The sequence below is a fragment of the Bactrocera neohumeralis genome, chromosome 2, assembly GCF_024586455.1.
Source record: "Bactrocera neohumeralis isolate Rockhampton chromosome 2, APGP_CSIRO_Bneo_wtdbg2-racon-allhic-juicebox.fasta_v2, whole genome shotgun sequence".
NCBI lineage: Eukaryota > Metazoa > Arthropoda > Insecta > Diptera > Tephritidae > Bactrocera > Bactrocera neohumeralis.
Genome location: NC_065919.1, coordinates 56,411,418 through 56,438,597, shown reverse-complemented (window position 1 = coordinate 56,438,597; position 27,180 = coordinate 56,411,418). Strand labels below are relative to the sequence as shown.

General features: G+C 39.6%; 2 protein-coding genes across 2 annotated transcripts; one reads left to right on the top strand and one right to left on the bottom strand.

Annotated features, from left to right (window-relative positions):
* Positions 1-1,196: 1,196 nt before the first annotated feature.
* LOC126762267 (alkaline phosphatase 4) lies at positions 1,197-5,237 on the top strand. Its single transcript, XM_050478897.1, has 4 exons — positions 1,197-1,626; positions 1,685-2,493; positions 2,550-2,728; positions 5,025-5,237. Exons 1-4 carry the CDS (start codon positions 1,213-1,215, stop codon positions 5,144-5,146), a joined length of 1,524 nt encoding a protein of 507 aa, XP_050334854.1. The 5' UTR covers positions 1,197-1,212; the 3' UTR covers positions 5,147-5,237.
* Positions 5,155-13,426, bottom strand: LOC126762264 (uncharacterized). The gene is made up of 4 exons (XM_050478883.1): positions 13,158-13,426; positions 8,049-9,593; positions 7,780-7,988; positions 5,155-6,021 (listed from the first exon to the last, which is right to left on the bottom strand). Exons 2-4 carry the CDS (start codon positions 9,570-9,572, stop codon positions 5,574-5,576), a joined length of 2,181 nt encoding a protein of 726 aa, XP_050334840.1. The 5' UTR covers positions 9,573-9,593; positions 13,158-13,426; the 3' UTR covers positions 5,155-5,573.
* Between the last annotated feature and the right edge of the window lie 13,754 nt (positions 13,427-27,180).

Genomic DNA, 27,180 nt, shown 5'->3' with positions numbered 1-27,180 from the left:
AGACAGCCAAGTAGCAATCAATGCAGTAACCTCGTATTGCATATCGTTTCAGAAGTGTTTTGGAAAGCAGGGCAGCAGTGGAAAGTGTTGCCAGGAGTAAGCAACTTCACTTCCACTTGGTGCCAGGCCACAAAGCCATCGAGGGCAATGCAATAGTGGACGAGATTGCCAAGAATGTTAACACCCGTAAACGTGATCAACATTAGGAAACTCATGCATTGTCTATGCGATGATCTCGACAGAAGCATGATAAAGAAATTCAAAACGCGATGGAACGAGCTACCTGGGTGCAAAGCTGCAAATGTCATGTGCAAAACGGTAAATCGGAAGCACACAAAACTCCTATTGGCTCTCGATAGAATAGACTGTAGGAAAATGATGGGAATACTAACTGGCCACTGTCTGGTAGCGCCACACGCCCGCAGGATGGTGCTGATAGATTGAGAAGACTGCAGGAAATGTCTAGAGCAGAGCACCAAGGCAACAATGGAGCATCTCTTAGACACTTGTCCGCGTTGGCAAGACTGCGTTGCAAGCATCTGGGGTCCGCACGGTATGATACTCTGGAGGAGGTATCGAAATTGAGGCCACAGAGTCTTTTTAAGTTCCCGCAAAGCGCAGGTACTTTAAAGGTTGACTACTTCTCTTGGAACTAGGAACTGAACTCCATTACAGTTATGAGAACGAACGGTTATTTCAGCGCTTTCCTTAGAACATACATATTTTTGTACACTAGTTGGAAGAAATCCGAAGAAATCTCTGGGCGAACCATCCGTGTTACTGTTAATTAAGAAAATTGAAGTAAAAACTTAAAATTTAACACTTTAATATTATTTAAGGACAGTCCTGTATTTTGCTTCTAGTCTTAGAAACTAAGTCTGGTCGTGTACTCTCAATATAGCAAAGTATTCCAAATCTAGATGGTAATGCGTTACGATTAGACTTCAAGATGAAGAAATTTTAGTAAAGAATTTTGTTCTAGCGCACTTTCAATGATGATTCCACAATACTAAATCATCATCGAGCAATAATAACAATAAATACACAAACAATTAACATATTATTAAGTTTATCTCTCACTGATTTGGCGAAATAAGATAGCAAAAGGTCATAAAACCACGACGTAGCAAGCCACGGCGCGTTCACTTCGAACAGATTTAAAATGACAAAGTGTCTTCCACCGCGAATGAGTTCAGACCAACATAACGAAACATGGAATCAAATACTAAAACGGAGTCAACGAAAGTTAGCCCCTTAAGACTCAATACTGTACGGATTTTCAGCTTAGCCAGTGCTTTACTCCTCTCAATGATTGTAACAGTGATGTGTATCGGCTTTCTAATGAGTTATGAGGTGGCCACTGAGGTATCCAGCATAGAGGACATACCCTATTGGAAGGACAAACTGCCGCCGGAGCAGCAGTTATGGTACGATGAAGCAATTGAAGAGCTACAGTTGGCGTTGAAAAGGGACTTACATAAGCAGCTAGCGGAAAATGCGATAATTTTCGTGACTAGCGGCATTGATACGGAGACAATGGCCGCGGCGCGTGCATTGCTGGCGAATCGAACCAAGCCACAGCCAGCGTTGAGTTGGGAGCGATTTCCACATCTTGGCAGATTGAAGGTTGCGTGGCTGATAATTTTTTTGTGTGCCTAGTAAAAAGAAAACTCTACAATTTTAGAATAGTTGCAGCAACACCGATCTCTGCGATCCATTCACCGTGGCCAGCGCCATTTTCAATGGTGTGCGCTCCAACTTTCGTGTCGGTGGACTCGACTCCGGGGTTTTGTATCGCGACTGCGTTGCTGCGGCAAATGTCAGTCATCACGTGAAGAGTTTAGTAGAACAAGCGCAGGAGATTGGACTACGTACCGGATTCGTGACGACGCGACGTGTCACCGGTCCCAGCATGGCGGCGCTGTATGCGCGTACACCGAACACCGCTTGGGAATGTGACGCGACATTGCCGTTAGCAGCTAGCGCGGCCGGTTGCATTGACGTGGCGCAGCAACTGACCAAGAGTGCGACCGGTCGTAATGTGAATGTGATTATGGGTGGCGGACGCCAGACGCTCGTTTCGAATGTGCCGAACGCAGTTTGGGATCCAGTCGATGAGACAACCTGCAATTCGCAGGACAAACGTAATATCATCAGCGATTGGCAATTGTTGAATGTGAAGTTGAAGCGCGACTTCGCGGTGTTGCTGAATAGTGACGACTTGCGCGAGTTGAATGGTACTAAGGTCGACTATGTCATGGGTATTTTCGCAAACAACAATTTACAGCTTACAAATGAAGTGGATGCGCGAGGGCGCCGCGTACCACAATTGTCGGAAATGATAACGAAAAGTTTAAACGTTTTAAAACGTAAAAACAACAGATATCTGCTGGTTGTGGAGAGTGGCGTTGAGTCCACAGCGAGTGTAGATAAGCAAATGGGCACTCTCTTGCAATTGAATGATGTTGTGCAGCAGACGCTAGAGAAAACTAGGTGACATATTAGTGGAAGTAGCTTCATTGATTTTCATAACTTTTATTTTTTGTTAGTGGAAGTGAAACGCTAGTTTTGGTGCTCTTCACCAACGGCAAGTATGTGCGTAATGCAGTCGAAAGTAGCGCTGAAACAGATGTTACGGCTAATGTAATTGACTTTGGGAATGAGGAAAACACACCTATAGAGCAACGTTTGTCCAATATGGCCACGGAAGCTGTGGTTTATGCAAAAGGTATGGAAGATGGAAGACATGCGACTTTTGTTCATTGTATTACGTGTTAAGGTTTATGTTAGTTCTCAAACAGTTCCATATAGTTCAAGTTTTACGGTAATTTGTGTCCAATCACCGACCCAAAGTTCTCCTTATAATAATACGGCAGGCCGCTATACAAACCTTCGCTTATACGTATAACTAATTCAACTCATTTGCCCATGAAACCCCTACCAAAAAGATATTGAAACAATTAAAGGGATCCATTTCAAGGTTCCCTACTTTTTTTTTTAAGAAAAAACTGAGAAACTTCAAATTTAAAGAGGAATGTGTGTTCTCTGTCATTTATTTTTTGAAGATCATCTCTTTCAAATGTTGGTCGCGCCTACGTCTCAGATTGTCCATCCGTTGTGTCCAATTTTCGATGACTCGTTCGAGCATTTCGACTGGTAACTGGCGAATGACATGAGTGATATTTTGCTCAAAGGTCTGAATCAAAGCGGGATTTACTTAAGACTTAACATATCCCCACAAGAAAAAGTCCAAAGTGTCATATCACGCGTTCTTGGTGACCAATCCATCGTTTCACAAATCACACCAAACCATTGTTTTTTATGGATGAAATGGCAGCTCTTAAATATCTTCAGGGTGCTCTTCATCGCAAGTTCGACAATTTTGCTGGTTTACGTAGCCACAACTGGGCATTATCGCTGAACAATATTTTGGCTCGAAAACGTTGAATCTTCCTGGAACTTTTCAAAAGCGCATAGAGCGAAGCGATGTCGTTCGGGCCGAATGGCTTCAGTTCTTGCACAAGCTTTATTTTGTCTGCTTTCAGTTTAAGATCTCGAAGTAAAATGCGCCAAGTCGTTCCATATATCAGTCAGAGTTACTGCGAACGGCGCCGGACAGACGTTTCACGGTCTTCGAGTACACTTTCAGCTACGGCTGCTATTCTTCATTGCGCGCTAGACGTGATCTATTCGATCGAATATGTGGCTCAAAAACGTCGAATATTCTTGGAACTTGTCAACTTTTGGTCGAATACTTCCCAATAATGAATGCTAGGTCTCAAGATTGGTGATGGTGTTGCGAATAGTACGCTCAGAAGGCCGATTATGTTGACCATAAATTGAGCGAAGCGCGCGAAACACATTCTTGACAGAACGTGAATTTTCGTAATAAAGGCGTCAGTCTTTCTATGATGAAATGCCAAACAATACTGAACAAAAATAACATGACAACTTGACACGACTCACGCGTGATCTCTCAAAAAAAGGCTATTGAAAAAAGTACCTTTACTTGAATCACCCATTATAAGAGCTGAAAGGTATGTAAGCACTTGATCCGTCCATTCGATGTATTACGTTGACCACCCATATTTTGAGAGTGCTTTTCGCTGATGGCATAGTTTGCGAAAGACATGGCTTAACCAGTGCATTCGTTGGATTTTATATTAACATAAAATATTAATGCTGAAGCAGATTAGCATGTGTCCATTTTCCTCAATTTCGAAATCGGTGAAAGTCGAAAAGACTTAAACCCGAAATCTCTTTAACCGAACTGTGGAACTGCCGTGGGGGTGCTTTTTAATCTTTGTAGTATAATTAATAAATCCGACAGAATGCTATTTACACAGTTTTCTGATTGTGGCCGTGACTCTGTATGCAATAGTTCCTAACCAGAAGATATTCTGTTCATTACTTTTACATTTCTTTGCTAAGTCGGCAGGGTATCTACAGATTTTCGCATTTCCTCAATATCGTATCATCTAAATAAAGTTAATGATGAGTTCTTTCCTGCTAGTTCCAAGTAAATATACTTTGGAATGATCCAGAGTTGCTCCGTTATTGATTAAATCTTCAGCTCTCTCTCTTTCCCAGGTACTAACATGAGATGATGATTTTTTCGAATATCGGTTTAAGCTGCATTTAGTATCCTGAAATTTATTACTACGTAATACCTACATTGAAGATCTAATTAGAAATGGACACCTCGTGTCTTTTTGATTCCGTTGATTTATATTGAAGTCATGGCACCATCTACCCTTTTCTATTTACAAGGAAGGCTTTTCGAATAGGGTTTGATTTCAACTCAACATAGGGTAATTCTTCACAGTGTTGAGAGAAGTGGGGAGTTCAATAACAGATTTTTGAGGATGTACACCCCGATTTTTGAGATCATACATAAAATGTCTTTAACTACATTATGGACAGAACTATATTATCATTTAAGCGTTTTCTTCCGCTGTAAAAAATTCGGTGTAATAACTCTCTTCTTAATATATACAGTTACAATATTCTTGTCTCCGTTATAGGACCACGATCTTACCTGTTACATGGCGTTCACGAGGAAACTTATATGTCGTATGTCTTGTCTTATGCATTACAAATGGGTCATTTCAAGCAAAATTCCGGTACCGAACAAAGACATCGATAACTGGTGTATACAGTTATACATATTTGCAGATTTTATTAATTCGGAAAAATCAATGATTATTACAATAAATACTCGTATGAGTACATATGTATGTATTTGTGTATATATTTTATTTAGCTAAGGAAAAAATCTAAAATTCAAAACTATCTAAAACTTGTCCACATTATTTAACACTTACGCCACACCCCTAAATATTTCCATCGTATGCCGTTAAGGGTACCGCTACAGCTGCCGTGCCTGCCGTTGTCGTTTCCCGTGCTGTTGTTGCGGTCGGTAGCCAACTGAAATGTCGTGGAACCGCATTCAAACCATTCGGCGGTGGTCCGGCCGCTGCTGTCGGCAATTGGGGCAATTCTCTACTCAGCGTAGTTGTTGTCGTTACAGTGGTACCGAGTGCGATGCGCGGCACAGGGCGCACAATGTTGGGTCATTTTGCAATTAAGGCGGTGGGCGGCGGTACATGTGGTGGGCGTGGTGCGAAGGCTCCTGCTGCGGCTGTTAGATTACGCAAATGATTCGCCTGCACATACTGGAAAGCGGACGAGTGATCCAAGTGCTGCGAGAGATACAATTCGCCCAGTGAGTAGAAGCGTCGCTGGTCAAAGGTGGGGAAGGGAAATGGATTGAAACGTTGCGGATAAGGTTTGATCGTGTGCAGATGAGTGACGCCAAATTGCTGTGTTGCCTGTGTGTGTGGTGCGCGTGGCGCTGGTACTGTAGCCGTCGCGTTAGTGAAGGGGAAATTGTTTTTCGATTGCTGCAATGGATGTGGGAACACTGGGTTTGCAATTGGGTTGGAATTTTTGAAAATGTCCAACGACTTGAGATTCTCCAAAATCTGATGGGAAGCTTGATGTTTTTTCAGATAGGCATGGCTGTAATATAGTAAATATAAATTAAAAAAGGTAAGAGAAGGATTATATTGAACGAAAATTTGCAAAAATCCCTGTAGGCCCGGCCTAACAATTTTTGGTACGAATCCTTCACATGTCTGCTACAGGTATTACTAAATTTCACTTGTAAACTTAACGGCACATACGGCTACCTAGTTCGCAAAAAATAGAAAGACTCCAATACACTGCAAGTGGTTCCATTTGTTTAGCGACAAAAATAGTTAGAATACAGATACTGACTTGCAATATACACACATATTTCTGTTACAAGTACGATATTCTGAAAAAACTAACTTTTCATTTCACATATATAAAACTTAACGGCAAAAAAAAATAAAAAACACGTAATTAGTCTTACCTAGTTCGCATGACAATTTTCGTTGAAATAAAGACTCCAATACACTGGAGCCAATTTTTTTCAAATCCTCGAAAGAGTTCATAAAATCAATTTCCAGAATAGTCTTCAGTGCGCGTAGCGATTCTCTTTTAATGGTTTAATTTGACTGAAGGTGGAAGATAAACAAGGGTACTTTCGCAAGCAATCCAATTTTTTGAATTTGCTGAAGAGTTCATAAAATCTCACAATGCGCGTTGCGGCTTTTAATGGTTTAATTTGACTCAAAACGGTTTCCGCGAAGCGGTCGTTTGAGTTTGCTGAATAGCTAAAAGTCACGAGGTTGCGGCATAATATTGGTTGAAAAATTTCGGAAAAATCGGCACATAATTCCGGCCCCTTTTTACGAATAACTTCGCGCAAATGACACAGAACACTCAAATAGTATTTTTTGTTGACAGTTTGGTCGGTCGGATGGAATTTGGAGTGCGCTACACCCCGATTATGGAGGAAAACTATCAAATAAACTTAATTTTTGATCTGCTTTGACGTATTTTTTTCGGCTTCGGTTCACCTTTGCTACGATACTCGGCCGATTGATCGTATGTCTCCACGTTGGAAGCATAGATCCAAAGCTCAGCGCCAGTAATTACGTTTTATGACGGAAGCATTATTTCATAGACGTTAACTCGACGCTGATCTTTCAAAATGGTTTTCACTGACCCTTCCGGTATTCCAATAATGACAGTAAGTTCTCTGACTGTTGTGTTGATCATCAGTTGTTGATGTACGTCGGGGTCGCGAATGGGCTTTAGCAGGGAATTTAAATTAAAAAGTCTTACTGTAGTACATATACATATATATGTATATCAATTTGGCCCAGACCCATTAACTTATAGACACTCAGCGATTACATAAAAATGAAACTTTATACCTTGCTCATTTGTTGGAACCGCTGATATCGGAACACGGACCTTTAGCTGAATCAAGCGCTTATATGGAAAACTTTTTCATTTGATGAGGTATCTTCAAGAAATTTGGCAGAGATTATTACCTCAGGCATCGCTACACTCTTCAAAGAAATTGTCTAAATCGGAAGATTTTAACATATAGCTGCCATACTAACTGAACGATCGGAACCAGCTGCTTGTATGGAAAACTCTTTTATTTGTCAAGCTGTCCTTATGAAATTTAGTCTAGATTATTATCGAAGGTATTGCTAAAATTTCTGAATATGTAGTTCACCGATCAAAATTATAATACAGATTTTCTATACCCTTTCACCCTATAAAAGATCCACCTGTGAGGGGTATAATAACTCGGTGCAGCCGAAATTAACGTTTTTTCTCGTTTAAATCATAATTATAATCAAGCTAATACCAAACTTAATTTTAAATTTCACTTACCGTCGGAAGTGCTTACCGCACTGTGTGCAAGGATAGACACCCTCCGTTCCGTCGTCAGCGAGGTTCACCTTCTCATACCGCATACCAGCCGCCGCTGCTGCTGGTTCGTTCAAGTGTCGCTTCTTGCTCTGCCCGCTGCTCGCCATTAACTCGGACTTCGGCTTATGCCAGCGACGATGTGAAGCCAAATTAGCGGGACAATTGAAGACCTAAGCAAAAAAATAAATAAATTGTTTGTCTAACAACTGACTGCCGCTCGCTTCACCAACCTTTTCGCACTCCGAACACTTATACTCGATGTGTACGATGCGTGGACAACGGTGTTGCGCCAGTTGGAATGCATCATCGTACAGCGTACGGCACAGCTGGCATAAGTAATCGCCGATTTTGTTGTCGATGCTGGCCAAAATCGCCTTAGCTTCTTCGGTGATTTCGACCACATTGAAAGCCGGATCAATGTCACCTTTGCGCACCACCAACTCTTCGTCGTCGCGTAACTTTCGTATAATGGTGCCCGAGACGGGACTGATGGTCTCCTCATCGAGCATCTGATGATGCTTTCGCAGTTTCATGCGTTTTCGCTCCGATTTATGCGAACGTTGCTGATGTGTTCGTCCAAAACTATTAGCTTTCGCTGGTGGCTTTTCCACATGTAACGTTCTATTTGGTTCACTCAAGTCCGCCTCATTTATTGCTGTCAATACGGTATTTGTTTGTTTTCTAGTCAGTAAATTACTATCTTGGCTCTTCTCCACATGAGGTACTTGAAAGTCTTTTTCGAATAATTTCGCCAAACCGTCGATGGCGCGATGATGTAGCTCCTCATTGTCGTAGACGAGTTTGTTGCGTGTCAAAGCTTTGCCGGACTTTGCAATCTCCTCCTCCAGTTCTTGACACTGCAGACGCTGTGTGAAATGGGCGCTATTGAGCGGATTTAAGTCGTCGTCGTCGTTGCTCAGTATATCGACATACTCCTCTTCGTCATCTGCCGTCTCCATATCCTCATTATCAATGCTTTCCCTCGCACAACGGTTCTGACTTTCATTACTACTGGCATCCGCGTACACCGTTGTTGTTGCTCTGAAGTCAGCCATCCTGTTTGCCAGCACAGCTGCAGCTTCTTCATCTTCGTCATCGTCTTCGTCGTCGTCTATTTCCTCGTTGTAATCGTGTGAACTGACAAGTGTTTCCTCTTCATCCTCGGTCAAGACAATCGTTTCATCGTCCACGCAAATAATGGGCAATGGGCTTTGTTGTGGCGACCGTTGCACTTCATTCGGTTGTTGCTGTGGTTCGTGCTGCTGTAATCTTACTTCGTGTGGTATGGTTGGTATTGCGGTTGCTTGACTTTCTGGAATTTCTTCAAAGCTACTCCTCATATCGTATAAATTGTTTTTATATCTGCTCGACGACGTTGTATGTTGCGTCGGATATTCGTCGTGGCGACAGTCGTACGCTAACGGTAGTTGAGCTAGGTAATTGCTACCAGCACTAACATCCTTGGCTGTGTGGGTGGATGAGGGTCTGGCAGTTGCTGATAGCAACGGTGTTAACGGTGTTTGTTGATTTGTTCCCATGGCGTGCGGTCGCCAAAGGTAATTCTCGTCTGACATTAATCTTTGACGCTTTCGCGGCGGTGAGGGTGTTGAGGGTGGCGTAATCGGTATTAGATTGGCGGCGCGCAGCGATAAGTCAAGTGGCGAGAGCAGTGTGGTAATTGATCGACCGAATTGGGGAAATGTTTCATTGATGTTGGGCAGAACTTTGCATTCCGTATATTGTTCGTTCAACATTTTTCGTTTTTCTTTGCTCAGCTACGTGGAGGGAGAGATTAACAAGAAGTTGACTTTAAAACTATGAGCCGAAGGTATTTGTATCCAAGTGCAAGAAGCTTATGAAGGATCCTAAAAGCGTTATAAAAATCGCTTGCCTTTACAGTGTAACGGATAAATTTATATTTCTAGCGGATATAGTTGAAGGACCATCAGTCATTATAACTAAAAATGTGGCTAAATTATAAAGTAAAATGAACTTCGGGTACCTTTCGAGTACTCTGGGACTGAAAAATCATGACATCCAGAGAAATTGATAGTTTGGAAATAGAAATCCATAATATGTCATCAACTTAGTCAAGAGACCATTTCAGAACAGTGCTTGACGATATTCTTGCAAAACTTAGATGAGTTTTGTAATCGTCTTAAGACCAATTGCTTTGAAAGTTATATTTTAATTGATATTATCTATGAGTGACGTTAGTGATAAGTGGCTGTCTAGACGAGTCAAGACCTCTTGAAGTCTGAGGCATTAAGAAATGGATTTAAATGTGTAAAAAGTCAGACCACAGAAGTACGACGGTAACATAGAGGCAGAAGAAACCAAGCCCTTCTGTCTATTTTTATAAAACTAATGAGCAGTTTCATTTAAATAGAATGGAGAATAAGGTTTCCATACGAAAGAAGAATATTTATTGAAGTGACATAAATTTCGCGGGGTTATTAGCAATATTATCTCAAATTTTGTATTTGTAACAACATTTTGCATGCGGAATCGTTGTGAAAGTTATAAAAAGCTTACGGTGATTCAATTTTATCAAAAACACAAGCCTACGAGTGTTTCAAAGCCTTCAAAGACGGTCGAGAGATCGACGTTCTGGACGACCTTCGACAAGCGAGATGGTAAAAGAACTCGAAATCTCTCGCGAGACCGTTCGAATGCTTTTGATTGATATTTCGGGTATCAAACCCGACTCGTCCCGATAAAGCAGAATAAAAAAAGAGTGCTGTGAACAGGTCTCTTTGGACATGCTTGATCGTGTGAATTCCGATCCCACATTCATTCAGAACGTTGTAACTGCCGATGAGACATGAGTTTAAGAGTTTGACATGCAAACAAGTCAAAAATCATTCGAATGGGGAGGAAAAACGAGCCGAAACCAAAAAATCGAAGCCAAAACTACTCAAAAATCAAGGAGATGCTCATTGGTTTTTCTGATATTCGTGATTTGCTGCCACACTGATTTTGCCGCTCCGTTTTCAGTCGATCGAAGAGATAAAACAAAATTCGCTGAAGGAGCCGAAGATCCCTTTCTTTTGCATTTTACTTGTATTTACACTTTCCGTGAACTTTTTTGTCGCAGAGTATATAAATGATCAGCATGACGAGCTGAGCTGATTTGGCCATGTCCGTCTGTGTCAAATTTAAAAATCGGAATCAAGTACTTCTAAGGAATATTTTTATATTAGCTTCGTTGCAACCGAAATTAAAGTTCTTTTCTTTAAATAAATAAAAAAAATATAAAATAAATCGGGCTACTCCGGGATTAGCAGGAATAGTTCTCAAATTAATTGAAGTTTTTTTTCGAGAAAAAAAAAATAAAAAAACAAATGGCGAACTTCCAAAAAAATTTATTTTAAAAAAATTGTAAAATTTTCAAAAATGAAAAAAATAAAAAAAAATATTAAAAAAATCGGCCCACTCCGGGATTAGCAGGGATAGTTGTCAAATAAATTGAAGTTTTTTTTGAGGACCAAGCAAAAAAAAATGGCTAACTTCCAAAAAAAATTACGATTTTACTTAAAAAAAAACCGATTATTTTATATAATTGATCGTGTTAAATTTTTTTCGTGTATTTTTTCGAAAAGTTCATTCAAAAACAAAATTCTTTTTAGGAAAAAAAGGTCCCCGAAAGTCAATTTCTACAAAAGTTATGGCTATCTGAAAATAAAAAAGCAATTGTTTTGAAAAACTCATAACTTTTTTGAAGTTGGACAAAAAATTTTGAAAAAATTCTCAAAAATGTTTTTCAAAGGGTAGAAAAGGATGGATAAGTTTAAGAAATCTATAGGGTCGGGTTCAAAAGTGGTCGATTTGGTATGGAATACCCCATATATATCTCAATATATCTCTAGTTACAGACAAGGCGCTCATATATCCTTCCTGAATCTAGAGCATTAGTAATTTAAACTTAGCATATTTGAGCAGTGAAATTAGTACGAAAATCGTGGAAATTAATTGGGTAATTGGTGTGTAACTTTAAACAACTTGCAACGTTAATGAAAAAGGGTTCTGTATTAAAATTTGCAAGGTTGGATTACAGTAAAGCGTTCTGTTGATCTTCGAAGCCTATATATACATGAATACATTTTGAAAATAAAGTTATTATGTTACCGAAGGAGTCTCCATGTAAAAAGTGTCCCACACCGAAATATTCCATCGAATTGGAATTTCATTTCCATCTTTGTAATTTTTTTCAATTGTAGCTTGAAAATTTATTACTTGAAATGGATACAATCTTATTTTATCCATCATTTTCCATGTAATGTAAGCAGAAAAGAGATACTTGTGATCAAATTGAAAGGTGAATTTTGTCTATTTCATTCCCTTCAAAGTAATCCCGTCCCGTTGCAATACACTAATGCCAACGAATTTTCCAGCCATCATAGCACTTGGGAAAATCCTCCGACGTGATGGCCATCAAAGCCTTCTTCGACTCAGCTTTTACTATATATCGCCTATTGAGTCAAAACGGTGTCCTCTGTGAACATGATGGTGGTCATGTGAATTTGCTGAATAGTCAGAAGTTACACGAAGGTAAATCAGGCGTATGCGTTGGTTGCGGCACGATATTAGTTGAAAATGTGGCGAAATGATCACGAATAATCAATGCAGTGTGAGATGGTGCATTATGGCACTTCTTTGTTCAATAAATTCAGGCATAGTAAAAATCGAAGATATCATTTCTAGAGCCTCACAAAACGAATGAATATTTTGACGTGAAATTTAGCATAGATTTCACTAACAGTACTACCAACTTACAGGAAAAAAATTACCGATTCGAAAAACACGCGAAGTATAAATTAAAAATTCACCTTTCAATTTGATCACAGTAGTATGGAAAACCCAGACTAAAATAAATACATCTTTTTCCGAATTCTTTTGTTAGATATTTTCCCGTAGTTCCTAGGTGGAACATAGGCCCTCGCCTAGGTGGAACAAATAGCCTTCTTTTGTTACTCATCATTAATTTTTCAACCATTAAAACTTTTTAATTAAGAGTTTGATCAAGTCATTGCATTGGCTTATAACCGGTTTTATTATCTATCGTGAGGCACAACCAATTTCGACAACTAACTTGCTAGAAGAAGCCAAATCTCTGCTTGAAAATCGTTGAAAAATGTACGAACCAAAGTTAAAAAAAATTTCGATCTCTTTTTTTTTATTATTAACACAAAATGCACTAAGGCAGTTCAGTTTTACCCAAATTTATATTGTTGCCAAATTATAACTTTTCCCTAAACTAAATTTCCATCATTAATTTTATAACTTCACCATATTTTTCATAAGAAGCACTTTTCTTCGCAATTTATTTTATAACATACTTTTTTAATGCAGGATATTTTCACTCGGATATCGCACTGAACGTCATTACTCCACGAATTCCTGCTGGTTTTCAAAAATTACTCAGCAAACAATTCAAATTTAAAACAATATTCAGTTTCAGAGCAAAAAAACTTTTCTCAACAGCAGTTTTCCCAAAAATATTTTTTAGTACTCAAGAAACTCTTGCACTGCTTTATCGCGCCGTTAGAATAGTGGTACCGCATGCGAGCGCCCGTCAAAGTAAACTGATTGCCACCAATATTGCGTACGTTTGGGTCACCTGTCGCAATGTGTCAACTTGAGTTTGAGAACAACAAAGGCCAACAAAGAAAGGCAGCCCGCGAGCGAACCAACCAACCAACAGACGCACCCACCACAACCTCCAAACTCCAAGGACACGCATATAACCAACCGACTTACATCCAAACACACGAGCGTGATGCGCGCTTAACGGCACTCAAACGCGCCATCTCGCTCGCACGCTACCAATGCGTCAGTGAAGGCATGCCGAGCAATCCGCAACACCCCTTCCCATACGACAGGGATGATTGGATCGTTGATTTACCAAGCAAGCTACCGCCTGCCGTCGTAGCATTGCTGTACATCATCCCCCGCCGCATTGTGAGCATAAATCACTCAACCACCCCCTCACGAGCGACGCTCGGTCACCCACTATCATTGCAGCGCTTTGAGTCGTTCGCTTTGCGCATGCCCGGCACCGCCCTCAGCAATGGTAAGCTCTACACCAGACATTCCGACTGGACTTGCAGCCGGCCCCGAAATCCATTGAATTCGGGATTAAAACATAAAAGCAACAAGTCGGCGTTGGAATGCTGCCTTGTAGCGACGGTTCGGTTGGAGGGAGTACTGGCACGCCCCTTTCGCTTTGTTCGCTCCAGTTTTGTTTGCTTTTGCTGTGCATAGTTTCACTTTGTGGCGCAAGTCAGTTTACCAAAAGGGAGCCGTATTGGGTTCAGTGTTGGCTCGTGGCCGACTGACAACGTTATTGTGCTCGTGTACAAAGTAAAAAAAAAAAACTAGAAAAAAGAAAAGGATTCAAATTGAATTACATTTTCATGCAGTCCGGCTTTGGTAAGGTAGCTCAGGGTACAAAATATTCTGGATGCGTTCTTTCAAAGGTTGCATTGTTATTGGTCTCTGCCCACATTGTTGTAATGCGAGACTGCTTGTGGAAGGTGGAGAGTTATTTGTGGTTTTTGAGTGTGTGGCGTGAGTTCGAAGAGAAGAGGCTGTTCCCGTTGCTAGCATTGAGTTGGAGTGAAATTCAAAATGGTGGATATCACAGTGAAAAAACGAAAATGATCTAAGTGCATTAAGCACGAATGCCTTCGAGATTAATTTTCTCTTGAATACGTCTGTACTGGCGGTTCGTGTGTGAATGTGGCTTATGCGAGTTTCAAAATGTATATTTTGCTGACGTAAAAGAACTTTGGCGTTCAATCTAAATGCTTAGAAGATTTAAAAGAGGCCATTAAATAGTCGATCTCGGCTTTAAATTTTTGATGGCTAAGGTTACTCATAAAATCTTACCTCGAAGAAGCTATGGTGTATATGATGTCACCTTGTACAAGATATTTGGGAAAGAGCTTTTTCATAACAGTGCTGTTACTGTAAGCTAGTACAAACCATTTCGAATATTGAATACGTAAGTAAGGAATTAGGTATCTGTGAGGATTCTGTTACCTTCATACCATCTTTTGTAAGACTACTCAACGGAATATTCGAAAAAACTTTCTTTGGCATTTAGTTTTTGAAGATGATCTCTTTCAAATGTTGACCACGGTTATGTCTCAGATGATCTATCCGTTGAGTTCAATTTTCGATGACTCGTCCTAGCATTGCGACTGGTAACTGGCGAATGACACGCGTAATGTTTTGCCTCAAGGCCCCCGTCGAGGCGGGATTGTCGCCATAGACTTTAGACTTTACATATCTCCACGGGAAAAAGTCCAAAACGTGAAATTATCTGCTCACCGAAGTGTTCTCTCAATAAATCCATTGATTGATGCGATGTGTGGGAAGTGGCGCCGTCTTGTTGAAACCAAATGTCGCCGATATCACAAGCTTCAATTTCGGGCATTAAATAGTTGGTTACAATGACGCGATAACGGTCGCCATTGACGGTTACATTCTCACCGGCAATATGGGCCGATGTTTCCACCGGATGAAATGGCAGCTCTTGATCCTTTTTGGGTTGCTCTTCGTCCCAAATATAGAAACTTTGCTCGTTTACATACCCGTTGAGCTAGAATTAGGACTCAACGCTGAACAAAACTTAATCGGGTTTTCTTGAAACTTTTCCAGAGCGAAGCGATATCGCTTGGGAAGGTCGAACGGCTTCAGTTCTTGCAAAAGCAGTATTTTGTACGCTTTCAATTTAAGATCTCGACATAAAATGCGTCCATACGTCAGTCTGTGTAGCGGTCTTCGTGTGTCCTCTCAGCTACGGCTACTATAGTTTCTTCCCTTCCTCCATTCGATAATATTCGATTATCCAATAATGAATGCTGGGTCTGAAGATAGGTGATGGTGTTGCCAATAGTACGCTCAGTAGGTCGATAAAATTGACCATAAGTTGAGCAAAGCGCGCGAAACACATTCTTTACAGAACGTGAATTTTCGTAATAAAGTTGAACGATTTGTAAACGTTGTTCAGGCGTTAGTCTTACCATGATGAAATACCAAACAATACAGACCAAAAATAACTTGACACGACTCTCGCGTGATCTGTCAAAAAAAGAGCCTTCTGAAAAAGAGCCTTCTGTTATAATAAAAAAGTAAAAATGTCGTTACCTTGATTTTTCCTGTTTCGACTCGAGTTGATCGAACAAAATGTCGAGAAGTTTTCATGACAATATATGTTATGCAAGGGAGTTGTCCGATATCTGCAGGAATATGCTATAGTTTTTCGATATCTGCAGGAATAGTTCGCGTATATGCATGGCTAAATCGTCTCTGCTCGACCCGCTGATCATTTTTTTTTTCCTTTTTGGGTTTACAAACATCAGGGTATAAATATGGGCACTATTAAATAAAACGATATGGAATTCATTGAAAGGTCATGTCCTTTCATTGTTCTTTTAATTTGTAAAGTATGTAGTATTTTCCGATACCTTCAGCGTATTATCAGCAGTTGATCACACATTGATGAAAATATACTCTGGCTCATCCTCCATCTGGAAAACGGCATCTTATTCAGGGTTAGCGCTTTTAAATAGATAACCCAGGAAATTTGTTTAATATAATTTCATTTTATATCGTAATCTAAGTATTATTCTAATCCACAAAGGATATAATTAACTTTTTCCCAAGGCATATACGAAAAAATCTATAAGCTATCAGAGATCCTCGATATCATTGCATAATGTCCATTGTCGCACAATAACAGCAAACATATCACAATACCTTGCATTACAAGCCCCTAAATACGCGGGAAAATCACAAGTGCAATAGCATTTTGTCTCATGGATTCAATATCCTATTTTATGCACCACACAACTGTAAGCGTTATCTTACTAATTCATCTTAAACATTTTATCACAAAACCAATATCAGTATTCAATTACGCAACATATGTGATCACGTGTACACGGCACTAACCGCAAAATATCACCCTCGAGTCAAATTAGTAACCTTACATTAGCGCTTACCGTTATATTAGTACTCATCCAAATATGAGCCTAATTATGGGCAAAGTAGCTATTTCACATTGTCTACCCTCAAGAGAGCGGAACGTCAAATCTCACCACGACACTGCCTGCGGCTGGCGAACCGCAAGCAAGCGTGTGCTACCGAAAATAAAATTTGAGGGGTGGCATGGTGGCGCGCACGATATGAGTGTTTCGTGCATTGTGAAATGATGCGCTGATGGATTTTTAAATGATACGGAAATCAAAAAGAAGTTAAGTAATTTGACACTTGAGCCCATAGACGGAGGAACTTGTTTGTGTTTCTGATATAATAAACTATATTACACATATTTTATATGTTACGTTGAGCTGCGCAGTGCTATGCTGTGCTTTGATATGTTATGTTGTGTTACGCTTTAGTACGCTATGTTATGCTTTTCTAAGCTATGCTGTTTTCCTGCTGTTCTATGTTTTACTGCGATAGGCTCTGCTGTGCTGTGTTATCTTTTACTATGCTAAACGGGACTTTGTTTTATTTTTCTATGTTTTCTTGTGTTATGTTATACGGTTCTATGTTTTACCATGATAGGTTCTGCTGAGGTGTGCCATCTGTTACTTTGATAAACGGGGCTATGTTTTATTCATCTATGTCTTTCTATGCTATGTTAAGCTATACTATGTTTTACTAAGATAAGTTATGCTATGCTATCTTTTAACTATGTTTAATAGCCTCTATTTGTTTTTTCTATGTTTTGTTGTGCTATGTTATGCCGTTCTATATTTTACTGTTCTATGTTTTGCATTGCTTGCAACATATGTTGTTGTAAGTTTTTGTATGCTGGGCTATGCTATGTTTTGCTTTGCTAAATAGGACTATGTTTTATGAATCTATGTTTTGTTGTGCTATATTATACCGTTCTATGTTTTATTATACCATATTTTTCATTGCTTGTAATGTATACTGTATTAATTTTCTATGCTAAGCTATGCTATGTTTTACTATGCCGTGTTTTGTGCTAATGTTATGCTTTGACGTGTTATACTTTTCTATGTTCTCTTTCTATTTTGCTATTAAATGTTTCTCGATATGCCTCATTTTTATATTCTATGTGGTGTTATGCTTTTATATGTACATTATGTTATATTTTAATATGCTTTGTCGTGATATGTTTTTACTCTTCTACGTTTTCTTCTGCCATATCTTGGAATACTGTGATATGCTACATTATACTATACATATATCGTGGTGTAATGAATTCTATGTTTTACTACTATGTACTATGCTATGCCGTTCTATGCTATGTTTATTCTTATATTTTCGTGCCTTGCTATGTCTATGTTTTACTTTGCTATGCAAAACTATAACATGTTTTTCTATTTTTTGTTTTAATGTGCTATATGATGCTATAATCTGTTATGTTGCGAAATTATACTACACCATGTTGTGTAATCAGTTTCTACGTTATGTTTTGCTGTGTTGCGATATGTTTTGATATGCTATGCCATGCTATGTTTTTCTATGTTTTGTTTTGCTATTCTATGTCGTCTTATGGTTTCTGTTCTATGTTTTGTTGTGCTTGTTCTGCTATGCTGTTCCATGCAATGCTATGTTTTCTATGTTTTTTGTTGTTCTATGTCTTTTTATGTTTTGCTCTTCTAAGTTTTTCTATTTTTTTTGTTGTTCTATGTCGCCTTTTGTTTTCCTATTCTATGTTTTGTTGTGCTGTGCTATATTCTGCTATTGTATGTTATGTTAAATTTTATTATGCTTTATTAAGTAGGTAATATTTAAAAATATTTTATCATCTGACAAGTGTCATAAACACTACGCGTATTAAATTACTTGTCGAAACATGAGAGAAATGAAAAATACCTGTTTTCTGTTTAATTAACAACACGCTGACGGTATGCTAATTGCTTGCCTATTAACAGCGGGTGACAATAACAGCAACAACATGCAGACAGTTATGTTGCGCAACACTACATAAAGTGAGCTGAGGCATTGAGGGCGTGAGTTAACCGCAGCGGATACCAACAGACAACCGGAGAGACCTCAAAACCTCACTCCCATACAAAGCGCACCACAACTGTAAAGGATATGTGAAATGGGGGGCGTGTGTGTGGGTGAACTTGGAAATTGACGAATATTAAAAGTTTGTAGCGTAGCAACGTCAATTAGCAACATTTTTCACCTTTGACCTGCTTGTAACAAGCAAACGTCCACGGTGTCACGAGCTTCGACATAGCAGTGCTGTGCGTTCAACAAAGACGCTACAAAGTGCTTTGAAAGAAGAAAGAATATGAGAACGTAAAAAATTACAGCTGCGGATGAATAAGCTGAGTGGCAGCTCCAAACACAGCAGGTAAGCACCGTTTAATGAAGTTTATGGTGCAAAAAATGCGTTAATGTCGCGCGTAATGACAGGAATGCCGAGGGAAAATTAAAAAAAAAAAAAAATATGAGCAGATTTTTTAAATATATACAAGTGCTGCAGAAAAATGCTTTTACTTCGTAAACTTTAAGAAAAAATCGCGAGGACTTTGCACCATCAAAGAAAATAAAGTTTACTCACAATATTATAGCACACTTTAAGGCGTTGAACATTTGCTCGTAAGTATGCAATGTAAATATGGCTAGCTACTCGTTGTTTATGCGCACTGCAGATTCACTCCTATGCATCACTCTCGGCTGTCTGTTGCTGTCCGCCGCGTGCTGTTGCATGCAGCCAACATTCACCACTTAATTTAGTTATGTTGCACAAAAGTTCATAATTACATTCCCGTTTATTAGCCATGATTGTATTGCAGCGCCAATCAACGCAGAGTAGCGAATGCTGGCAATACTCTCGGTTGGTGACTCTGTGTGTTTGTGTGTGTGCAAGTGCGCATAGTTGAGAGATTGGTGCGACTGTTTCGGGCCTTTGCGTTGCTGTAGAGTGCAGTTGAGTCATATATTTATTTAATGTACATATATATACATATGTATTGCCTTCCTTTGCAAATTTAATTAGAAACGTTTGAGTTACAGTTGTTTTCAAGTTTGAATTTTTAAATAATTTCACATGATATCAAAAATTAAGTAGGCAAATGGTGGCAGTCAGATTGAAAGTTTTTATGAGAAGAGGTGCAGTAAGCTTCTTCACTTATCAATCGAAGTCAAGAGGACGGTAGGAGGTGGAGTGTTCTGTCGGTTGCTCTTCATCAACTCTAGTTTCAGACTACCAGACCGACTGTAGCGTTTTTCAAGCGTATGGGGCTGCCATCGTCATTAGCAACAGTTTCAAATTTTTTCCGTACTAGACTTGTATGGGAACTCCGTCCTAGCAAAATCACCGAAAACTGCAAAGACAATGAGCTAACTAAGGAGGGCATCCTTACCCCAATTTCATGCGATTGGATGCGAGTTGGTTGTCTAATAATCTCTTTCACTCTAGCACTGGATCTCCAGTGAGCTTGGCAGGCATTGGTCAACAACCAGAACTTGTGCGACTGCGAGATCTTTCTGAGCCAAAAAGAAAAATAAGAGGTCATTCAAACTACTTGCACTTAGCAAAGTAAATCTCGCAACAATTGTAGGTATGGAAGTGACATCATCTTGTCACTTTCTCTTCTATTGCCTGGCTTTTCTCTGACTGATTTTGAAATATCTCGTTAGACACACCTCTGAAACTCCTAGCGAAGTGGATTGATATTAAGCGCCTTAACAAATTTGTGGTAAGCTCAAAAAGCTTCGTCGACCCATGAGGTGATGCACTTTGAGGAGTTTTTGGGTTACACAAATGACAAATATCTATCCAAGTGAAATCCATTGATTTTGTATCAACTCTACAAAGTAACCTAACTCAATTCATAGTCCCAGATATTATCTAACATTTTCTTGAGTACTTAGAAGTGGAGAAAGTCCTTGAATAACGGGTACGAAGAGTACAGTGGGTGCGGAAGCAAATCAAATCAGATTCATATAATTTGGCATTGACTCACGCTATCGTGAATCGGTTGATTTACAGTTGTTTTGGCATGTACTTTATACCAAAATATGAGTAGGCGTTATGTCCAACACGTAACTTTGGTATCTTTAAGGCATCATTCAATGTAATTTTGTGGATTTTATGGTTTCGTCCATAGAATGCTCTTTTGGTATTTAGCCTATACGCTATTTGGTTCCATCCGCTCATTACATCACGCAATTTTATAAATTTTTACACAAATAAGTGTTAATCGTTAAACTCGAAATTCGTTTATACTTATTTTTTCCAAAATATCAAAGGCACTCAAAACGCCGTATCTCCTCATTGGGATCAGATTCGATGTCACTGCGGCCATGGTATCTTACTCGAGCTTTTTAGTGAACTCGGTCTCAATTAGCCATGTGACCGAGAAAAACCGATTCATAAGAAATTACACAGAACATTTCATTCCTTAATAGAGAATAATGGAACAATGGTTCTGTGATTGACAGTACCAAGGCGGAATGTACTTATTCACCGCTAGGTAATGCAAGCATATAATTACTAGACTCGTTTAACATCATCTGGGTACCCTGTCATAAAGGAATAGGAGGAAAAGAAAAGGCATACAAATTGGCTCACTTGGAAACATTATTTCCCTGATCTGTTCTAGGCCATTCAGCTCTTTCCCAGGCTCTTTGAAACAATAAGCCCTAGAGAAGCACTCAGGTATTGGAACACTAGCAACACAGAGCAGTTAGTTGAGGGTAGTGTTGACAGACCTAAAACTACTACTTTTAGGCAAAAGGGTAATATCGTGGATGTCATCACAGGGCACCAACGTTTAAAATCCCACTTTCAAACACTTGGTTTATGGTACTCCGTCTGCACTTTCAACCAACCAAAAGACGAATACGTTTGTTCGCTCAGATCAAAAAGCTTTACAGTTAAGCGCGACTTTCACTTCTTATTTAACTTTCAGTTAAACTCGGAAAAAGATGGAAGGGACGCCAGCATAGATATTTCCGTGAAATAGCAAACTTTTGAATAAAAACTGAAATTTTGATCTAAATAAGCCTAAAAAGGATACAAAATATGTATTCCCCATATAAATGTTGTTGTTGTTTTAGTGGATACCTGGTCCCCATTTGGATGGTAAGGACTCGTCTAACGAGAGGCCCAAGAAACGTGCTGTTTCGACGAGGCCGCACCTAAGTGAGAGAGTTGTCAGATGAGTGGGGTTGGTGGGCCACGCAAAGAGGTGGCCAGTGTCATGCGGAGACTCATTGCACGCAGGACATATATTGGATATGTCGGGGTCTATTCTGGATAAGTAGGAGTTTAACCTGCAACAGTAACCAGAACGATGCTGCGCAAAGGTCGGTATTTACGTTTCTTGTGGCAACTCGAGCTTTTCGTCTGCAATGGGTGGTAGTTTTACTCCAAATACGCCATTCACTGAGAGGGAGTCGGTGAAGGTGTTGATGCCTCCACTATGAATGGCGGTCAGCGCTTGTAGGAAGTTTTCTGCGTCCGCAGTCTGATCGGCGTGTTGTTAAATTTCTGCAAAAACATCCCATCAGGAACTGCCTGGATAAAAGTTCATTATGCTCTTTAATTGGGAGCATACGGGCCTCAATATGTAGGTGTTCACTAGGAGACATCAAGAGACATCCTCTTGTACTCCGGATTGCAGTGTTCTAGCAGGACTAAAGCTTCTTCGTCTGCGTTCCACTGTATCCAGGCGAGCATACTGGTGCGGCGTGGATGTGGACCGGCCGGCCGAATGCCTTGTAAGTTGCCAACAACGTTTCTTTGTCCATTTCCCATATGCTGCCAGCTAGCGACTTGAGGATTTTGTTGCGGCTCTGTACTTTGGCGATAATCGCGGTCGTATGAGGACTGAAGGAGCATAAATTATCAAAAGTTACAACTAAAATTTTTTAATTATTGCCAGTCGGAATTTTGACGTTATCGACTACTATATTAAATATGGTCGCTGTGTAATGCAGAGAGCACACTCGATACTTAAAAAGTAAGCTTTCCAGCCAAATATAAGTTTATTGAAATGTGGGGTCTTTAATTAAAAATTACTCTCAAACCGTTTGCTTTTTTGAGTTTTTTACCCTGAACAGTGTGCCACAAAGTTTGTAACACCCAGAAGTAAACGATGAAGATTCGAAAAAAAGGAAAAAAAATAATTGCCATGTAGAACTGAGTCGTTTTGGAACTGTCTGTATGTCTGTATATATGTATATATATATTGTATATGCGAACTAGTCCTTCAGTTTTTGAGATATTGGTCTGAAATGTTACACACATAATTATAAAATATACGTCATCTATAATATATTTTATTGTAATCTCTCTCCAACACTACTCTCGAGTCTCATTTGCAAATTCACTTGCGAACACCAAGTTGTCCATTAATATCTTACATACATAACATAAATAAACATTTGTTGCTTCGATGTTCGATTTTACGGTATTTTAATATTTGAAATTCGATACTTTAATGGACATGAACCGCTTTCCAACTAATTACGGACCAAAGCGCATATCTATATATACATACATTTGCTTGTTATAAAATTGAGGCGGAAGGGTGACTCCGAGCACGCAAGCCTACCAACTGACAAGTTGCTGCAAATGCACACAAGCATGCCAGCACACACTCACACATACAAATTCACGAACACATTGAATATTCATTTTTACACGCACAATAAAATTTTCGCAAATTGAATTTTGAAATAATAAATCCAAGGAAAGCTGAAGTGAGGCAAAGTAGTGGTAAAAAGAGCGCTGCGGAAGCCCACAGGAGGGTCATTTGGGTTTCAAGGTGTTGTGCGGATATAATTTAAAAGCAAACCAAATGCCAAACTCAATCACTGAGGGCCAATTGAAGTGTCTCCTGTCGCAGAACCTGCCAGCCCCTCAGTTTTTTCAACGAAAACTTGTGGAATTGCATGCACTCATATGCAAGTGTGTGTGTGTGTGTTGCGTTGCGTTAATTTACGCTGCGCGTCAAGTGTATCAAGTGTCACTTATGTGTGACCTTTGCAAATTCAATTTGTCGCCTTTTTATCTGCAAAAATTTCTATTAGCGAAAATAACTGCTTTGCTTTCTTTGCTGTGAAATTTCTTGCTCCTGTCTATTTGTATCCACAGGAGTATTTCTTTTCTATTCCTGTCACTTCGCTTTTCATTTTCACTCGGGCATAAGTAGTGCTGGCACTTTATCCACTTATGCTCTCTCCGGCTGCGACCTGGGTGTGCGTAGCCAACAACTACAACAACATCTGTTTGTATGTGTATTGGTGCAACTACATTGCCTTCTTTGATGCCGTTTTCTCACTCAATTTCTGGCATTCGTTGTGCAGCATATTATCACATGCCAAATTGGATCAATCAAAATCGATTTCGAAAGTCGCTGCGCTCATAAAGTCTGCAAATTCAATTTCGTTCACACATTGCGGATTTCTTCGATTTTTGTTTTAAAAGTTCAAATATTCAATTTATAGTGGAAAATTGAAGAATGTGAAGGAAGAAACATTGGCATTTATTACACTAATGGAGAGATTCTTTAAAATCATATGACAAATACTTACGGATTTAAAAAGAAAAGAATGATAAAACAAGGTTGCCACAAGTAGTTAATTTAGTAAGAGTTTCCAAGGTGTTCTCATGAGTATTTCAAGAACAAGAAAACAGTTAACTTCGGCTCTATCGAAGCTATAATATCCTTCACAGGTGCATTTCTTATAGCAGAAAAGGTCTTAAAAACAACCTTAACCTGATTTTGATCGGTAAGTTTGAATGGCAGCTATATGCTATAGTCTACAGATCTGAATAATTTATTCGGAGATTGTAGCAACGTCTGTGAAAATAATCTGAGCCAAATTTCGTGAAGAGATTTCGTCAAATGAAAGAGATGGTTCGAACGAAATATGGTTGTCTGTAATACCACAATCCAGCACAAGAAAATTCATCAAGCTACTTGGCTGTCTCTGGATCGAAAAGTTCGTAACCAGTGTCCTTGACATGCCTACGCTTCGGGAACCTAACATCGACTCGGACCAGTATTCTGTTGTAGCGCGGATACGTACCCGCCTCCAAACAGCAAACCACGTCCGTCAACAAACACTCTCCTAAAGCACTCATCAGCAATTCGGTATAAGCGAACTGTGGGGCGGCATTTTAAGCTCCTTACTTCCAGCTGCAAGTACGCATGATACGATGAGGGCTGAAGGTGTCGCAGTTGCAATCGACCACAACACGAGCGTGGTGGGATAGATACCGAGAGTTGAAGAGGGAATCGAGACATATATGCAGACAAAAAAAGGAACGTTCCAAGACCGGAGCATACTCTAGTACCACAGTGATGAGATATGGTGGCTGATGTTCAGAGCATACTGAGGTTATGGGGGAAAACTTCTCCAGCCAGGTAGTAAAAGTGTAACATCATGGACATGGCGAATCCGATTCCCCTATCGGTGACGACGGAATGTGAAAAACACAGTAAACAAATCGATTGGACCTTATCAGTGTACCTTTAGGACTGGAAAATCTATTATTAAATTTTTACCATACGCAAAGCCTAGGAAAAGACCACACCGTGAAAGGAAGATCAACAAACAGCTCCTCTTCGTACATTTTAAGGCCGCTTTCGACAGAACGAAAAGGAACTGCCTCTATACCCGTATATCTGAACTTGGTATCCTCGCATAGCTAAGACGGCTGTGTAAACTAACCTTGAGAAACACGAAAAGCGCCGTCCGGATCGGAAAGCACTTTTCCGAGCCGCTCGATACCAAGCCAAGTTACAGACAAGGACTCCCTATCGTGTGACTTCTTCAACCTATCGCTAGAGAAAAATAGAGAAAGTACAATCTTCTACAAGAGTGTACAACTCCTGACGTACGCCGATGATATTATATCATTGGCTTCAAAAGCAGCGACGTTAGTTTTGCTTTCCTTAGATTGTCTAAGGAAACCCTAGCATACGAACGAGGACAAGACGAAATATCTCCTGTCATCAAACAAACAATCATCGCATTCGCGACTTGGCTCAGATGTCATTGTTGACAGTCACTTTGAATTCATAGATAATTTCGTCTATCTTGGAACCAGTATTAACACCAACAACAATATCAGCCCTGAAATCCAACGCAGAACCCCTCTTGCCAACAGGTGCTACTTCGGACTGAGTAGGCAATTGAAAAGTAAAGTCCTCTCCCGACGAACAAAGAGCAAACCTAACAATTCCCTTATCATTCCTGTCCTACTATATGGTGTGGCATGGACAACGACGTCGGCTTTAGGCCTGTTCGAGAGAAAAGTTTTACGGAAGATTTATGGACCTTTGCGCAATGGCAGCGGCGAGTACCGCAGTAAATGCAACTATGAAGCGTACGAAATATACGGTAACATTGACATTGTTCAGTGAATCAAGAGACAGCGGCGGCACCGGCTAGGTCATGTTGTCCGGATGGAAGAGAATAATGTAGCTTTGAAGGTCTTTCATTGAGCACTCGCCGGTGGAAGCAGAGGAAGACCTCCAATCCGTTGGAGAGATCAGGTGGTGAAGGACCTGGCTGTACTTGGTATCTCGAATTGGCGCCATATAGGGATAAGAAGAAACGACTAGCGCGCAGTTTTTAACTCGGTTATAACCACTTAAGCGGTGTCTACGCCAGTAAAAAAGAAGAATATGATAATTATAGGGATCGTACCCTGTTGAAATGAGACCATGGATACATTACCAGAGAATTGGATACGTCACACTATATAGTAATGTTAATGGAGCCCCATTCTAGTTCATAAAGCCTTATGTTTTCCTGCATACTAAGTATACTTGCGCTCCAAAGAGAACAGAATAATTTTTTGCTGTCTTTTCGTATTTGAAACGTCTTTGTAAAAATTTTTCTAGTAAGCTCTGCTCATTTTAAGTGCTTCTTGGCGGTAGATCGATTTAATTTGATTTTCGAAGCACCTTTCGCACTAAAATTTTATTCTTGGGTGTAAAAAATGTCAAATACTTTTGTCTCAGTCGTATCAGTGTCCATATATGTATAAGGAAATCTCTCTGCCACAAATAATAGGGGGGTTTCTTATCTATAAATCTCGAGAACTAACTTTATTTGAATTCTGTCTCAAGACTCTTTGTTATGAACACAGACGAATATGTTATTGGTGAAAACGGATCCGGCCTTGTTTTTATAAAAGTATTCGAAACAGGTATTCGTTAGCTAAAGGAACAAGAATCAACCAAACAAGAACTGTTTACGGACACATATAGTGTATCACATATCAGTCTTACTATTATTTTTTATTTAGTTTTCCATCGTTATCCTCATCTATGTATGTAAGTTGACAGTATATTGAAGATAATATTCATTTATTCAAGAATTATTCTAGTAGTA

What these genes read in the sequence shown, in the direction of transcription:
- LOC126762267 (XM_050478897.1), top strand. Translation starts at nt 1,213, where the DNA reads ATGGAATCAAATACTAAAACGGAGTCAACGAAAGTTAGCCCCTTAAGA. An exon ending in CACATCTTGGCAGATTGAAG is followed by an intron (nt 1,627 to 1,684) that starts GTTGCGTGGCTG and finishes CTACAATTTTAG; the next exon opens with AATAGTTGCAGCAACACCGA. An exon ending in AGCTGTGGTTTATGCAAAAG is followed by an intron (nt 2,729 to 5,024) that starts GTATGGAAGATG and finishes TCTCCGTTATAG; the next exon opens with GACCACGATCTTACCTGTTA.
- LOC126762264 (XM_050478883.1), bottom strand. Translation starts at nt 9,572, where the DNA reads ATGTTGAACGAACAATATACGGAATGCAAAGTTCTGCCCAACATCAAT. An exon ending in AGTGTTCGGAGTGCGAAAAG is followed by an intron (nt 7,989 to 8,048) that starts GTTGGTGAAGCG and finishes TTTTTTGCTTAG; the next exon opens with GTCTTCAATTGTCCCGCTAA. An exon ending in TGCGGTAAGCACTTCCGACG is followed by an intron (nt 6,022 to 7,779) that starts GTAAGTGAAATT and finishes ACTATATTACAG; the next exon opens with CCATGCCTATCTGAAAAAAC.